Source organism: Embiotoca jacksoni, unplaced genomic scaffold (assembly GCF_022577435.1).
Source record: "Embiotoca jacksoni isolate LCO1_2020_lvr unplaced genomic scaffold, fEmbJac1.0.p SCAF_30, whole genome shotgun sequence".
Taxonomy (NCBI): domain Eukaryota; kingdom Metazoa; phylum Chordata; class Actinopteri; family Embiotocidae; genus Embiotoca; species Embiotoca jacksoni.
The window spans coordinates 3,566,240-3,581,996 of NW_027185382.1; the positions used below are offsets into that span (position 1 = coordinate 3,566,240).

The 15,757-nt window shown below is 36.8% G+C and overlaps 4 protein-coding genes across 4 annotated transcripts; all 4 read left to right on the plus strand.

Moving 5' to 3' along the window:
• The first annotated feature begins 532 nt into the window (after positions 1 to 532).
• Positions 533 to 5,336, plus strand: LOC138206894 (OX-2 membrane glycoprotein-like). The gene is made up of 6 exons (XM_069163733.1): positions 533 to 557; positions 1,929 to 2,018; positions 2,247 to 2,498; positions 2,707 to 3,033; positions 3,758 to 3,848; positions 4,017 to 5,336. Exons 1-6 carry the CDS (start codon positions 533 to 535, stop codon positions 4,051 to 4,053), a joined length of 822 nt encoding a protein of 273 aa, XP_069019834.1. The 3' UTR covers positions 4,054 to 5,336.
• A 376-nt stretch (positions 5,337 to 5,712) lies between these two features.
• LOC138207009 (OX-2 membrane glycoprotein-like) lies at positions 5,713 to 8,622 on the plus strand. The gene is made up of 6 exons (XM_069163984.1): positions 5,713 to 5,767; positions 6,388 to 6,726; positions 6,848 to 7,174; positions 7,332 to 7,425; positions 7,590 to 7,643; positions 7,739 to 8,622. The coding sequence occupies exons 1-6, from the start codon at positions 5,713 to 5,715 to the stop codon at positions 7,848 to 7,850; spliced, it is 981 nt and encodes a 326-aa protein (XP_069020085.1). The 3' UTR covers positions 7,851 to 8,622.
• Positions 8,623 to 9,211: 589 nt separating this feature from the next.
• On the plus strand, positions 9,212 to 12,281 carry LOC138207045 (OX-2 membrane glycoprotein-like). The gene is made up of 6 exons (XM_069164031.1): positions 9,212 to 9,238; positions 9,859 to 10,197; positions 10,319 to 10,645; positions 10,803 to 10,896; positions 11,076 to 11,114; positions 11,210 to 12,281. Exons 2-6 carry the CDS (start codon positions 9,903 to 9,905, stop codon positions 11,319 to 11,321), a joined length of 867 nt encoding a protein of 288 aa, XP_069020132.1. The 5' UTR covers positions 9,212 to 9,238; positions 9,859 to 9,902; the 3' UTR covers positions 11,322 to 12,281.
• A 363-nt stretch (positions 12,282 to 12,644) lies between these two features.
• Positions 12,645 to 15,745, plus strand: LOC138207026 (OX-2 membrane glycoprotein-like). The gene is made up of 6 exons (XM_069164007.1): positions 12,645 to 12,703; positions 13,324 to 13,662; positions 13,784 to 14,110; positions 14,268 to 14,361; positions 14,541 to 14,579; positions 14,675 to 15,745. The coding sequence occupies exons 1-6, from the start codon at positions 12,649 to 12,651 to the stop codon at positions 14,739 to 14,741; spliced, it is 921 nt and encodes a 306-aa protein (XP_069020108.1). The 5' UTR covers positions 12,645 to 12,648; the 3' UTR covers positions 14,742 to 15,745.
• Positions 15,746 to 15,757: the final 12 nt, after the last annotated feature.

Here is a 15,757-nt window from a genome sequence, read left to right on the forward strand (position 1 = left end):
AAGTACTTATTGCTGCATAATTGCATGCATTACATAACAGCTATATGCATCATCTTCATCCGTGTAATCTTAATGATTCATACCTTTATTAGATTATTGTAGAATTAGTAGCTCTGATATTGAAACCAATAAGTCACCTAAAAGTTCCAAGAAGTTGTTTCGCCTAAATGTTTGTGTTGTCAACCATTTTAAAGTATTTTCCAGTACATTTAGATTTGTTTATCCCCTGACTGTGTGTCCTGTCACCTCTTAAAAATGTTTGGTACATAGCCAGACGAAATGTCAGGTTCTTTCCTTCTGTGTCGACAGCACTTTCAGAAGAATTTGACTGTAACTTCCTCTTCATTTGTAATCAACTGATTTAACGATTTGATTAATTTTGTATTGGATTACTGAAGCATGGCACCAAACACAACCCCATCATGTCGGGTTAAAATCTGGCCTGAAGCTCTATAGCCATGTGATATGTCTCACTTGTTGTGCTTTTCTGTAATATTTCTTTTTATTCTATATATTTATTATAAGTTTCAGGATGACACAGGATCACGTTGTGCAAGGTGTGATTTGTTGGCATTGTGCACACGTGGACAATGCCATGTCATCTCATGAGGATTACCAGAACAGTGCAACTATGGGGTAAAGCTGTGACACATTTTCTTTTTTACTGAAGTGAAACATCTTACTGGCATCCCAGTGCAAAAGATAAGGCAGATAAGAAGGTAATTAAGACTTAGCAGTTCCTTGATGAAGCATCCTTGGACATAAATTTCACCACTTATAGCAAATGCAGCAACTGCTTTTTGTTTGGCATTAATCTCACAAAAATATCCTGAAAAGATTTAATCATCTTGTTCACTAGAAGTTTCTTTACCTGTTGTCCCCTTATCAGGAAGGGGAAAGTTTGGGGGGATTTTCTATTGAAAATTCAGACTTGTTGACTGGAACAACACGTCAAACATCACATGACTTACCATCATGAGTATATAACCTGCTACTTTGGGAGAAAAAAAATTAGTGGTTTTAAGACCTCAAAACAACATCACGGGAACTTCTGCTTGTCCGATTTTTTTTTTTTCACTTGAGAGTTAACTGGATTTGTTGTGATTCCTGGACCTTGCTGTCGTAATATAAACAAATGGGGAAATACAGTGTGAGTGTGACATTACAGTGTAATTCATTGGAAGATTATTCAAGTGTATCTGCAACGACTTCAAATTGACATCATAGTCAGCTGTCATCTCCTGCAGTCTCATAGGTTGATTTTAATAAGAAGAATTAGTCATGGTATTTCAAGACTAGTCAGGACATGATGATTTTTTTGATAATCCTGCTTCCTAAATGTTGCCTGTGTTGATTCCTGTAATACAACCAAAAGAATGCCATTGTTTTGAAATGTGTAATTTCCTGGTTATATATTATATAGCTGTAATCAGCTGGAAGGAGATTCCCCCACCCCTTATATTTAGTTTCATTTCAGCTGGGCTGACCAAGTTTAAAAGACAGCTCAGAGGCAAAACTGAAAGTATCTTTGTGTGTTCTGCAGTGGAAGAAAATGCTGCTGCTCATGATTGTTGTTTCTTTGCTGTTTAAAGGTAAGATACAGGAAAGGCTAACCCTCTCTATATTCATTGCTGATGCTTTGTATCTTACAAAATCCAGACTCTTTTTAGCCATGCATTATCTTGCAGCCTAAATGCACCTTTCATTTATAGACGATATTTTATATAGCATTATTTAAAGATGTCAACATTTAAAGAACTTGGAAGGACATTTGTAGTTTTACTGAAAATCCGATATGTTTTGTATTTTAATAGTTAATCTCCGTAGTTAGTTTTTATTGATTCTTATGAATTACTCAAAAATCACAACAAAAAGATATGTCTCTTTAAACCTGCAGTAAATGACGCGCAGCTTTTTTCTTTTTTTAGTCTCGAGCACACACATTGCCGGAAATGGAGACACAACAGTTGACTACGGCGGTGACGCACATTACTCGTGCCGAGTGGCCAACCCGAAAGGTATGGAAATATGTATTTTGAATGATATCTGATCATCTGAAGCTTCTGGTGTTCACTGTTACAGCCCAGGTTGTAATTTATTCATATCTTTGCGCAGCTCGTGTTATCCAGAACATTTGTTAGAAATTGAACAACTCTGTTTTTACTCCTGATGGTTTTTTTTGTGGTATATATTGTTGGAGGTTTACCATTTCCTCCCCCCCCCCCCTCCTCCTCCTCCCTCCCCAGGTGTGCTTCAGGTCACCTGGCAACGGCTTTTTAAAGATGAGTCAATAGAGAACTTGGCAACATACAGCAATCGGTTTGGAGAGCAAGTAAACGAGCCTTATCGTGAAAAAGTGATCTTCAACGAAGCGTCTCTCACGTCAACATCCATCACTGTGAAGAATGTAACATGGGCAGATGAAAGCTGCTATATCTGCTCATTTAATGTGTATCCTGATGGGTCCAAAAGAAAGCAGGCTTGCCTCACGGTGCAAGGTAAATGGATGCAAATTCATTCATGCAAATGGTTATAAGATTAACTTTTTTTGATTAATGTCAAAATTCTGAGAAAGCTGAAAATCGTGTTTTTGCTGCCCTTCACTGGTGGAAGTTCAAACATTTTTGCTCTTCATACTAGATTTTATATCCGTGGTAATCTAATGACTGCAGTTCTCAAAATGATTACTTTCCTTTCTCCACAAAGGAATATTGGAGGTGAACACAAGCCACAGTGTCAGCAGTAGAAATGAGAAGGAGGACAGGGAGGCTGTGTTCAACTGCTCCGCCACAGGTAAACCAGCGCCAACCATTGAGTGGGAAATTTCACCCGGCGCCGCCAGTTTAGAGCGACCAGCGACTGAGACGGTAACGAGCAGCCACCAGACATTCACCAGCAGCCGCAGCATCACTCTGAAGGTGCCTCCAGACTGGAGTGGACACGTGGATTGTGTGATGAACAGCGGGACAATGGGACAGAGACGGGAGAGGATCCCTTTGTCTTTTAATGAGGAAGAGAAGAAACAGGAAAAGGGTATGTTTATCTGTCATTTTGTTTCACTGTTATCAGCTGTGCTGCAGGTTTTGGTGACACAGTTCACATCCCACTCAGGGAGTCTCACTGCTTATCTGATTCCAGTGTACCGGAAGTTTATTTTCCAAGAAAACTAAAGAAGATGCTTTGCAAATGATGTTTGCTACCAGGAAGGAATTATTCAACAATGGGAATAACAGACAGAAGGGAAACTTTTTAACTGGCTCTGGTTCTTCATAAATTGACACACCCAGGAAGTCCAAGTGGAAAAGTTGTTAGAGTTAAAGCTTCCGGAGAATTCCCAGCGATGTGCAATTTGGCTGATCATGCTCACTGACTGGAATTCATGTCATACATCCATCAAACCCTTTCTTCAGGGGACATCTTTGTTTTGGTGTCAGATTTAACAATGACTTACGTCATGTCTATTTTCTTAAAAGGCAGGGACAAATGTGAAATGAACAAGTCCCGGAAGGGCAATTCATGCTGTTGTTATGTAAACTCCGTGAATCATGTTGTCTGAGTCGATAAGGCTGTGACTCATTAAACTACGATGAATTTCAGTTTCTTTCTTGCTGCAGTAGGTTTCATGTTCTAGAAATCTAGAAGTTAGTTATCGGACTTTAAAAGTAAATATGGCTCCATGCAAATTTCCCAGCTTCTCCTTTCAGGAAAGTGACGGTCACCTTGTTTCTGTCTCTAACCATGTGCTGTTTCTCTTCAGGGAAACGACTGCCTTCATTCGTGATTGCATTGATCATTATTGCTATTTCTGCTTCCTGCATTGCTGTTGCTGCTGTAATAAGACAGAAAAGGTGAGATACTTTACTCTACTGTAAATTACAGTAAACTCACAACAATATAATTTTCAGGTTTTTAATGATTATCAACCCATTGACAGTATTTTTCTGTATTTTCTGACCACAATATAATAAACTCTTTTTTTTTCTCTCTCTCTCTCTCTCTCTCTCTCTTTCTGGCAGGTTAAAGAGTAAAACAAGAACTGAAAATGTTGTATGATCATTGCTTAGTCTTTCAGTAACTACATTAGATTAGTAACTGTGGACATTCAAGTACACAAGCAAGCATTACAAAAACAACCATTTTTAGCATCGTAACAGTGAATTAAGCTAAAAGCTGTTATCCATGAAAAAAATCATTCACTGGCATTTTTTAAAATGTCTTGCAGAGTGTTGTGAATTAGACAGGAAGTTTTCAAAATACATTTCCTTTCAATCGCAGTATTTAGCACTTTAATGTCATGGAGCTTTGTTGAATGTAAAAATACAGAAACCATGTCCAATGTTTGGTGTAGCATTTGAGTTGAAAGAAAAGTGAGTAGATTTATATTAGATTTATATTTGAACATAATATATCACATGTAGAACTTTTAAGCAGTGAACTTCACTCGTATTCAGAGTTACAGTGACTGCAACACAGTGCAATTACAAAAGGTTCCTCCAAGGAAATCTAGAGCAACGTCCCAAGCTCCTGTGTTTTGGTGACAGAACTGAAAGCAAGGAAAATACCCTGTGAGAGGTGTGAATGTCACAGACGGAGGCTGTGGTGCCCTCTAGTGGTAAGGAACGAGAAAAGTCTTTCAGTTGTACACCGGTGTTACAAAGAAATATCAGTTTCAGCCTCTTCAGGTTTTTTTTCCCAGCAAACTGGACCAGTGATATCAGTTAAACAGCAATATGGAGTTGAAATAATGATATATTTCATTCTAGACGTTTTGTTTTCTCCATATTTTTTAGTGTGTTGATAATTTTCCACTTGCAGTATGCACTTTTCTTGAAATTTGCACTTTTCTTGGAGTTTACATTTGAAATGTTTGTGTATTTTGGATGTTATTTATTGCTTTATTAGACGCAGTGTATTGAATGCACACTTACGCTGATGCACAACTGAAATACATATTTACTGTGTTTGTTTTTGTGGTATAGATTGCTTCTTGTTAGTCCAACAGTGGACCGTCACCCTGTGGTGTTCATTAAGTTTCTTCACAGAAAATAATCTCTTTAGTTCTGTAATATGAATAATTTATTTCTGCTTGGAAGTATTTATTTTTTTTGAGTGAATTAAATTTCCAGTGATTTCACTGGTGTGCAATGTTTTTGTTGCAGACGCCTATGTAACATGAGACTGCAAGTAAATGAACATCTTTTAAATGTAAATATTTGTTTATTTGTCTTGTTTGGATGTAATTTAACATCAAGTGACTCTAAATGAATATTTGTAGTTTTCAGTAATTTAATCCAGAAATATTTGCCGATCAAATGATATTAAATCCTGTCCACCTTCTTGTCGAGTATTAGTGTAATTTATTCATTTCTTATGATTTGTTTTTCTGTCCACTCAGTTCACGCTGAAGTTCATAGATGAGTTTAACGTCAGTGAAAGTAAGTCGGTTGTTAAACTGCGCAGTGAAAAGGGAACAATCACAATCTCGTACTGTAAAAACAGCATTTTTAGAGCAAAACAGTACAAGTTTATTAAAACAGCAGTTTATTGGACATTCGAGTAAAACCCAATAAATCATTTATATTGTTATTTCATACAAGTATCGTGGTTTTTTTGTTTTTTTTTAAATTATCGTTTTATTTTGACAACCCACGGATATCCGTCCTACTGTGACGTCACCTTTCTCAGTTTGAATGTTGCGCCCGCGGAGGAAACATGAAGAAAAGTGCTGTCCTGTATTTCTTTTATGTGTTGGGGATCTTTTCAAAAGGTGAGATTAATTATGTTCTATGATAATATTACCCAGTTTACAGTGGTGGCAAGGAACTATTTACATTTATAACTTTCACTCCACATTTTAGAGGGAAATATTGTACTTTGTACTCCACAAACGTACCTGAAAGCTTTAGTTACTTTTCAGATAAAGAATTGACACAATGGATAATATAACAAGCTGATAAACTACAACACATTGTTAAAGATTAAACTGGTTTTACACCCAAAGTCACATTTCAGATGATTTTCCCTTCAAAGTTTGCATATAGTTTCTTTTTCAATAAATGATCACATGATCCAATATCTCAGCAAAAATCAAAGATTAGAGGACAAAGTCCAAAACCTGAAAACAGATTTGTGGATCAGAACTTTGTTTTGTCTTCCAGTAATCATCTGATGACCCCACAGATTTATCTGATGCTTGACTATTCATAATGTAATGAGATCATAAATAATAATAAATCAGTCAGACGGTTGAAACCAGTACGTTTACTTTATTCTGCTGCTAATACCTCTGTACTTCTACTTAAGTAGGATATTTAGTTGCAGGACTTTGACTTTGATTTGAAGTAAAAGATCTGAATCTCTGACCCCAGACTGTTATTTCCTCTGCAGGTTTAACACTTTTTATCCAAACACAGCACACTGTGGTTGGAAAAATGGGAGACGAAGTCATCTTGAACTGTCAGATTATAGAATCTAAAGATGTCCAACAAGTCACATGGCAGAAAAACTTACCTGAAGGAGAGACAAATGTTGGATCCAACCACAAGCACTTTGGCCAAAGAGTGAATTCTCCCTTCAGAGGTAAAGTTGAGTTTGAAGATGTTGGACTGCTGAACACGTCCATCGTTATCAGGAACGTAACGGAGTTGGATGAAGGCTGCTATCGCTGCTTGTTTAACATCTACCCTGACCCTGCTGTGATAGGCACAACCTGTCTCCAACTCTATGGTAAGAACTTTACTGGATCACTTTCAACATGTTCGATCAGTGTCTCGTACAAACTAACATAATGGACAACAAATATTAGAAGCCGTCGTCTTGACAACAATCTCATTGCTTTTCCTTGCAGAGCTGCATGAACCTGTTCTCCATGTCAGAGAGTCAAACTCTTCTGAGGAGTTAGTGGTGTCCTGTTCAGCCACTGGTCGACCTGCTTGCACCGTAACCCTGAATGTCTCACCACAAGACCTCCACCTCTCACCCAACAACACCGTCAGTGTCTCCAACACCAACGGTACCGTCACCGTCACCACCACAGCTGTGCTGTCAGGTGTCCATAAACACGGTGCTCAGGTTGGATGTGCGGTACGAGTGCTCTCTGCTCCTCAGAGAAACGTCTTTGTGACGATTCCTGACGTCAAACCAGAGAAATTTACACCTGCTCACCATGAATCCAGTAAGTTGGTGTTTCCATTTGGTTTGTAATTTCTTTATGTTTGTGTTTGTGATGATTCTTGACGTCAAACCGACGTCTGCTGATGGTGAGAAACACTTTGAAAATCACATTTTTTGTGAATGTTGCTCACAGTCACATTTTCCCTCTCTTCTCCCAGGTTGGATCATTGGATTAGTTGTGGGGATGGTTATAGTCTGCTGTCTTGTTCCAGTATTCATCTTTGTCCTGATGAAACAGATAACACCGAACAGGTGATTTTTATTTTCATCTTTTAAGTCTTCTTTTAAAATAAGTATCTCAGTGCTCACATGGTTGTGATTTACTGACTTTGAGAAGCGACAAAGAACAACACAAGCTGATGTTTTCTGACAAAATGCATAAATAACTAATGAATGTTTGTACATTGACTTTACAGTCGTCTGTCACTCAGGAACAAAACACCACAGAAACCTGCCCAAGTCATTCATGAGTAAGAAACATATATTTATTTGCATATACTTAATTTATTCTGTGTAAGATGATTTATTGAGTGGGAATTAACTAATATCTTATTTTCACTTGAAGGAACAAAACACCTTTAATGATAAAGGTGAATGAGCTCAGACAGCGATCGTCTGTGAAGAAACCTCCAAATTCAACCACCAAGAAACCAACATCAGGAAAACGTTTGTTTTAAGACAACAACTGTTGTTCAGAAACTAACAGTCAGACTTCAGCATCAAAACATGTTTATCATGTAAACGTTCTTTCTGTTGTAGAAAGTTCGTTGACAATTGCAGCTCAGTTCTTGGAAAATTATTACACCTCTTGATAACAAAAGGATTTCTGTACTCAATATTTTTAATCATCACATTTATGTACAATTCTGGGTTTTATGTACATATTGTTTTAGTAACATTTAACTTTTTATGTTTATATAAATGTATTCAATGGTTGTTGTTTTTTTTTACCTTTTCTCCAGAATAGAAGTCCTTTAATTAAATGAAATGTATAAAAATGTTGTAGGTTTGTCCTCTGCTGTTTCTTCTTGCTGTTATTTTCCTGTAAACTGAAAAATGGCGAAGATTTATCTACAGAGAATCTAAATAATACTTATCCTTCAGTCTGAATCTTGTCTTACAGAATGATTAAAACAAAGAAACGAGTGCTTCTTGGCCGGAGGGAGTGCAGACTTTTAGGGGAAAGTAGAGCTTAAAGAAGCTGGACTGCAGAACAACTTCTTAGTCATCAGAGAGGTGAAGGAGCTGCTGTCAGCTGGGAGTGATGGATGTTGATGTTCATGATTTATTGAACTAAAAGGGAACTAAAGCTACATGTTTAGGAAGAGTTCAGAAGCCTTATTATAAAAAGACATCAATACAGCGCCTCCTGGTGGAGAAAACCGTGAGTGTTTTGTTTCCCTCTTCATCAGACAGCGAAGCAAACTTCTTGTGCCCATTTTTTTTGTAGCAGACGAATATTTAACATTAAACTATAAGTATATTCACAAAATGATTCTTTTAAATGTAAACATTTGTTTATTTGTCTTGTTTGGATGTAATTTTAACATCAAGTGACTCTAAATGAATATTTGTAGTTTTCAGTAATTTAATCCAGAAATATTTGCCGATCAAATGATATTAAATCCTGTCCACCTTCTTGTCGGGTATTAGTGTAATTTATTCATTTCTTATGATTTGTTTTTCTGTCCACTCAGTTCATGCTGAAGTTCATAGATGAGTTTAACGTCAGTGAAAGTAAGTCGGTTGTTAAACTGCGCAGTGAAAAGGGAACAATCACAATCTCGTACTGTAAAAACAGCATTTTTAGAGCAAAACAGTACAAGTTTATTAAAACAGCAGTTTATTGGACATTCGAGTAAAACCCAATAAATCATTTATATTGTTATTTAATACAATTATCGATGTTTTTGTTTTTTTTAATTATCGTTTTATTTTGATAACCCACGGATATCCGTCCTACTGTGACGTCACCTTCCTCAGTTTTAATTTATCTCCCGCGGAGCATACATGGAGAAAAGTGATGTCCTATATTTCTTTTATGTGTTGGGGATCTTTTCAAAAGGTGAGATTAATTATGTTCTATGATAATATTACCCAGTTTACAGTGGTGGCAAGGAACTATTTACATTTATAACTTTCACTCCACATTTTAGAGGGAAATATTGTACTTTGTAGTCCACAAACGTACCTGAAAGCTTTAGTTACTTTTCAGATAAAGAATTGACACAATGGATAATATAACAAGCTGATAAACTACAACACATTGTTAAAGATTAAACTGGTTTTACACCCAAAGTCACATTTCAGATGATTTTCCCTTCAAAGTTTGCATATAGTTTCTTTTTCAATAAATGATCACATGTTCCAATATCTCAGCAAAAATCAAAGATTAGAGGACAAAGTCCAAAACCTGAAAACAGATTTGTGGATCAGAACTTTGTTTTGTCTTCCAGTAATCATCTGATGACCCCACAGATTTATCTGATGCTTGACTATTCATAATGTAATGAGATCATAAATAATAATAAATCAGTCAGACGGTTGAAACCAGTACGTTTACTTTATTCTGCTGCTAATACCTCTGTACTTCTACTTAAGTAGGATATTTAGTTGCAGGACTTTGACTTTGATTTGAAGTAAAAGATCTGAATCTCTGACCCCAGACTGTTATTTCCTCTGCAGGTTTAACACTTTTTATCCAAACACAGCACACTGTGGTTGGAAAAATGGGAGATGAAGTCATCTTGAACTGTCAGATTATAGAATCTAAAGATGTCCACGAAGTCACATGGCAGAAAAACTTACCTGAAGGAGAGACAAATGTTGGATCCAACCACAAGCACTTTGGCCAAAGAGTGAATTCTCCCTTCAGAGGTAAAGTTGAGTTTGAAGATGTTGGACTGCTGAACACGTCCATCGTTATCAGGAACGTAACGGAGTTGGATGAAGGCTGCTATCGCTGCTTGTTTAACATCTACCCTGACCCTGCTGTGATAGGCACAACCTGTCTCCAACTCTATGGTAAGAACTTTACTGGATCACTTTCAACATGTTCGATCAGTGTCTCGTACAAACTAACATAATGGACAACAAATATTAGAAGCCGTCGTCTTGACAACAATCTCATTGCTTTTCCTTGCAGAGCTGCATGAACCTGTTCTCCATGTCAGAGAGTCAAACTCTTCTGAGGAGTTAGTGGTGTCCTGTTCAGCCACTGGTCGACCTGCTTGCACCGTAACCCTGAATGTCTCACCACAAGACCTCCACCTCTCACCCAACAACACCGTCAGTGTCTCCAACACCAACGGTACCGTCACCGTCACCACCACAGCTGTGCTGTCAGGTGTCCATAAACACGGTGCTCAGGTTGGATGTGCGGTACGAGTGCTCTCTGCTCCTCAGAGAAACGTCTCTGTGACGATTCATGACGTCAAACCAGTGAAATCTGTATCTGCTCACCGTGAATCCAGTAAGTTGGTGTTTCCATTTGGTTTGTAATTTCTTTATGTTTGTGTTTGTGATGATTCTTGACGTCAAACCGACGTCTGCTGATGGTGAGAAACACTTTGAAAATCAGATTTTTTGTGAATGTTGCTCACAGTCACATTTTCCCTCTCTTCTCCCAGGTTGGATCATTGGATTAGTTGTGGGGATGGTTATAGTCTGCTGTCTTGTTCCAGTATTCATCTTTGTCCTGCTGAAACAGAAAAAAGTGAACAGGTGATTTTTATTTTCATCTTTTAAGTCTTCTTTTAAAATAAGTATCTCAGTGCTCACATGGTTGTGATTTACTGACTTTGAGAAGCGACAAAGAACAACACAAGCTGATGTTTTCTGACAAAATGCATAAATAACTAATGAATGTTTGTACATTGACTTTACAGTCGTCTGTCACTCAGGAACAAAACACCACAGAAACCTGCCCAAGTCATTCATGAGTAAGAAACATATATTTATTTGCATATACTTAATTTATTCTGTGTAAGATGATTTATTGAGTGGGAATTAACTAATATCTTATTTTCACTTGAAGGAACAAAACACCTTTAATGATAAAGGTGAATGAGCTCAGACAGCGATCGTCTGTGAAGAAACCTCAAAATTCAACCACCAAGAAACCAACATCAGGAAAACGTTTGTTTTAAGACAACAACTGTTGTTCAGAAACTAACAGTCAGACTTCAGCATCACAACATGTTTATCATGTAAACGTTCTTTCTGTTGTAGAAAGTTCGTTGACAATTGCAGCTCAGTTCTTGGAAAATTATTACACCTCTTTATAACAAAAGGATTTATGTACTCAATATTTTTAATCATCACATTTATGTACAATTCTGGGTTTTATGTACATATTGTTTTAGTAACATTTAACTTTTTATGTTTATATAAGTGTATTCAATGTTTTTTGTTTTTTTTTACCTTTTCTCCAGAATAGAAGTCCTTTAATTAAATGAAATGTATAAAAATGTTGTAGGTTTGTCCTCTGCTGTTTCTTCTTGCTGTTATTTTCCTGTAAACTGAAAAATGGCAAAGATTTATCTACAGAGAATCTAAATAATACTTATCCTTCAGTCTGAATCTTGTCTTACAGAATCATTAAAACAAAGAAACGAGTGCTTTTTGGCCGGAGGGAGTGCAGACTTTTAGGGGAAAGTAGAGCTTAAAGAAGCTGGACTGCAGAACAACTTCTTAGTCATCAGAGAGGTGAAGGAGCTGCTGTCAGCTGGGAGTGATGGATGTTGATGGTCATGATTTATTGAACTAAAAGGGAACTAAAGCTACATGTTTAGGAAGAGTTCAGAAGCCTTATTATAAAAAGACATCAATACAGCGCCTCCTGGTGGAGAAAACCGTGAGTGTTTTGTTTCCCTCTTCATTAGACAGCTGAGCAAACTTCTTGTGCCCATTTATTTGTAGCAGACGCATGTTTAACATTAAACTATAAGTATATTCACAAAATGATTCTTTTAAATGTAAATATTTGTTTATTTGTCTTGTTTGGATGTAATTTTAACATCAAGTGACTCTAAATGAATATTTGTAGTTTTCAGTAATTTAATCCAGAAATATTTGCCGATCAAATGATATTAAATCCTGTCCACCTTCTTGTCGGGTATTAGTGTAATTTATTCATTTCTTATGATTTGTTTTTCTGTCCACTCAGTTCACGCTGAAGTTCATAGATGAGTTTAACGTCAGTGAAAGTAAGTCGGTTGTTAAACTGCGCAGTGAAAAGGGAACAATCACAATCTCGTACTGTAAAAACAGCATTTTTAGAGCAAAACAGTACAAGTTTATTAAAACAGCAGTTTATTGGACATTCGATTAAAACCCAATAAATCATTTATATTGTTATTTAACACAAGTATCGTGTTTTTTTTTTAATTATCGTTTTATTTTGACAACCCACGGATATCCGTCCTACTGTGACGTCACCTTCCTCAGTTTTAATTTATCTCTCGCGGAGGAAACATGGAGGAAAGTGCTGTCCTGTATTTCTTTTATGTGTTGGGGATCTTTTCAAAAGGTGAGATTATTTATGTTCTATGATAATATTACCCAGTTTACAGTGGTGGCAAGGAACTATTTACATTTATAACTTTCACTCCACATTTTAGAGGGAAATATTGTACTTTGTAGTCCACAAACGTACCTGAAAGCTTTAGTTACTTTTCAGATAAAGAATTGACACAATGGATAATATAACAAGCTGATAAACTACAACATATTGTTAAAGATTAAACTGGTTTTACACCCAAAGTCACATTTCAGATGATTTTCCCTTCAAAGTTTGCATATAGTTTCTGTTTCAATAAATGTTCACATGATCCAATATCTCAGCAAAAATCAAAGATTAGAGGACAAAGTCCAAAACCTGAAAACAGATTTGTGGATCAGAACTTTGTTTTGTCTTCCAGTAATCATCTGATGACCCCACAGATTTATCTGATGCTTGACTATTCATAATGTAATGAGATCATAAATAATAATAAATCAGTCAGACGGTTGAAACCAGTACGTTTACTTTATTCTGCTGCTAATACCTCTGTACTTCTACTTAAGTAGGATATTTAGTTGCAGGACTTTGACTTTGATTTGAAGTAAAAGATCTGAATCTCTGACCCCAGACTGTTATTTCCTCTGCAGGTTTAACACCTTTTATCCAAACACAGCACACTGTGGTTGGAAAAATGGGAGACGAAGTCATCTTGAACTGTCAGATTATAGAATCTAAAGATGTCCAACAAGTCACATGGATGAAAAACTTACCTGAAGGAGAGACAAATGTTGGATCCAACCACAAGGACCTTGGCCAACTAGTGTATTTTCAATTCAGAGGTAAAGTTGAGTTTGAAGATGTTGGACTGCTGAACACGTCCATCGTTATCAGGAACGTAACGGAGTTGGATGAAGGCTGCTATCGCTGCTTGTTTCACATCTACCCTGACCCTGCTGTGATAGGCACAACCTGTCTCCAACTCTATGGTAAGAACTTTACTGGATCACTTTCAACATGTTCGATCAGTGTCTCGTACAAACTAACATAATGGACAACAAATATTAGAAGCCGTCGTCTTGACAACAATCTCATTGCTTTTCCTTGCAGAGCTGCATGAACCTGTTCTCCATGTCAGAGAGTCAAACTCTTCTGAGGAGTTAGTGGTGTCCTGTTCAGCCACTGGTCGACCTGCTCCCACCGTAACCCTGAATGTCTCACCACAAGACCTCCACCTCTCACCCAACAACACCGTCAGTGTCTCCAACACCAACGGTACCGTCACCGTCACCACCACAGCTGTGCTGTCAGGTGTCCATAAACACGGTGCTCAGGTTGGATGTGCGGTACGAGTGCTCTCTGCTCCTCAGAGAAACGTCTCTGTGACGATTCCTGACGTCAAACCAGTGAAATTTACACCTGCTCACCGTGAATCCAGTAAGTTGGTGTTTCCATTTGGTTTGTAATTTCTTTATGTTTGTGTTTGTGATGATTCTTGACGTCAAACCGACGTCTGCTGATGGTGAGAAACACTTTGAAAATCAGATTTTTTGTGAATGTTGCTCACAGTCACATTTTCCCTCTCTTCTCCCAGGTTGGATCATTGGATTAGTTGTGGGGATGGTTATAGTCTGCTGTCTTGTTTCAGTATTCATCTTTGTCCTGATGAAACAGAAGAAACTGAACAGGTGATTTTTATTTTCATCTTTTAAATCTTCTTTTAAAATAAGTATCTCAGTGCTCACATGGTTGTGATTTACTGACTTTGAGAAGCGACAAAGAACAACACAAGCTGATGTTTTCTGACAAAATGCATAAATAACTAATGAATGTTTGTACATTGACTTTACTGTCTTCTGTCACTCAGGAACAAAACACCACAGAAACCTGCCCAAGACATTGATGAGTAAGAAACATATATTTATTTGCATATACTTAATTTATTCTGTGTAAGATGATTTATTGAGTGGGAATTAACTAACATCTTATTTTCACTTGAAGGAACAAAACACCTTTAATGATAAAGATGAATGAGATCAGACCACGATCGTCTGTGAAGAAACCTTAAAATTCAACCACCAAGAAACCAACATCATCAAAATGTTTGTTTTAAGACAACAACTGTTGTTCAGAAACTAACAGTCAGACTTCAGCATCAAAACATGTTTATCATGTAAACGTTCTTTCTGTTGTAGAAAGTTCGTTGACAATTGCAGCTCAGTTCTTGGAAAATTATTACACCTCTTGATAACAAAAGGATTTCTGTACTCAATATTTTTAATCATCACATTTATGTACAATTCTGGGTTTTATGTACATATTGTTTTAGTAACATTTAACTTTTTATGTTTATATAAATGTATTCAATGGTTGTTGTTTTTTTTACCTTTTCTCCAGAATAGAAGTCCTTTAATTAAATGAAATGTATAAAAATGTTGTAGGTTTGTCCTCTGCTGTTTCTTCTTGCTGTTATTTTCCTGTAAACTGAAAAATGGCGAAGATTTATCTACAGAGAATCTAAATAATACATATCCTTCAGTCTGAATCTTGTCTTACAGAATGATTAAAACAAAGAAACGAGTGCTTCTTGGCCGGAGGGAGTGCAGACTTTTAGGGGAAAGTAGAGCTTAAAGAAGCTGGACTGCAGAACAACTTCTTAGTCATCAGAGAGGTGAAGGAGCTGCTGTCAGCTGGGAGTGATGGATGTTGATGTTCATGATTTATTGAACTAAAAGGGAACTAAAGCTACATGTTTAGGAAGAGTTCAGAAGCCTTATTATAAAAAGACATCAATACAGCGCCTCCTGGTGGAGAAAACCGTGAGTGTTTTGTTTCCCTCTTCATTAGACAGCTGAGCAAACTTCTTGTGCCCATTTATTTGTAGCAGACGCATGTTTAACATTAAACTATAAGTATATTCACAAAATGATTCTTTTAAATGTAAATATTTGTTTATTTGTCTTGTTTGGATGTAATTTTAACATCAAGTGACTCTAAATGAATATTTGTAGTTTTCAGTAATTTAATCCAGAAATATTTGCCGATCAAATGATATTAAATCCTGTCCACCTTCTTGTCGGGTAT

Bases quoted from the DNA above. Each gene is read 5' to 3' on its own strand.
- LOC138207009 (XM_069163984.1), top strand. From the start codon at position 5,713: ATGAAGAAAAGTGCTGTCCTGTATTTCTTTTATGTGTTGGGGATCTTT. The intron at 6,727-6,847 runs GTAAGAACTTTA...TTTTCCTTGCAG, and splicing joins AACCTGTCTCCAACTCTATG to AGCTGCATGAACCTGTTCTC. The intron at 7,644-7,738 runs GTAAGAAACATA...TTTCACTTGAAG, and splicing joins CCTGCCCAAGTCATTCATGA to GAACAAAACACCTTTAATGA.
- LOC138207045 (XM_069164031.1), top strand. From the start codon at position 9,903: ATGGGAGATGAAGTCATCTTGAACTGTCAGATTATAGAATCTAAAGAT. The intron at 10,198-10,318 runs GTAAGAACTTTA...TTTTCCTTGCAG, and splicing joins AACCTGTCTCCAACTCTATG to AGCTGCATGAACCTGTTCTC. The intron at 10,646-10,802 runs GTAAGTTGGTGT...CTCTTCTCCCAG, and splicing joins ATCTGCTCACCGTGAATCCA to GTTGGATCATTGGATTAGTT.
- LOC138206894 (XM_069163733.1), top strand. From the start codon at position 533: ATGACACAGGATCACGTTGTGCAAG. The intron at 2,499-2,706 runs GTAAATGGATGC...TTCTCCACAAAG, and splicing joins GGCTTGCCTCACGGTGCAAG to GAATATTGGAGGTGAACACA. The intron at 3,849-4,016 runs GTGAGATACTTT...TCTTTCTGGCAG, and splicing joins GCTGTAATAAGACAGAAAAG to GTTAAAGAGTAAAACAAGAA.
- LOC138207026 (XM_069164007.1), top strand. From the start codon at position 12,649: ATGGAGGAAAGTGCTGTCCTGTATTTCTTTTATGTGTTGGGGATCTTT. The intron at 13,663-13,783 runs GTAAGAACTTTA...TTTTCCTTGCAG, and splicing joins AACCTGTCTCCAACTCTATG to AGCTGCATGAACCTGTTCTC. The intron at 14,580-14,674 runs GTAAGAAACATA...TTTCACTTGAAG, and splicing joins CCTGCCCAAGACATTGATGA to GAACAAAACACCTTTAATGA.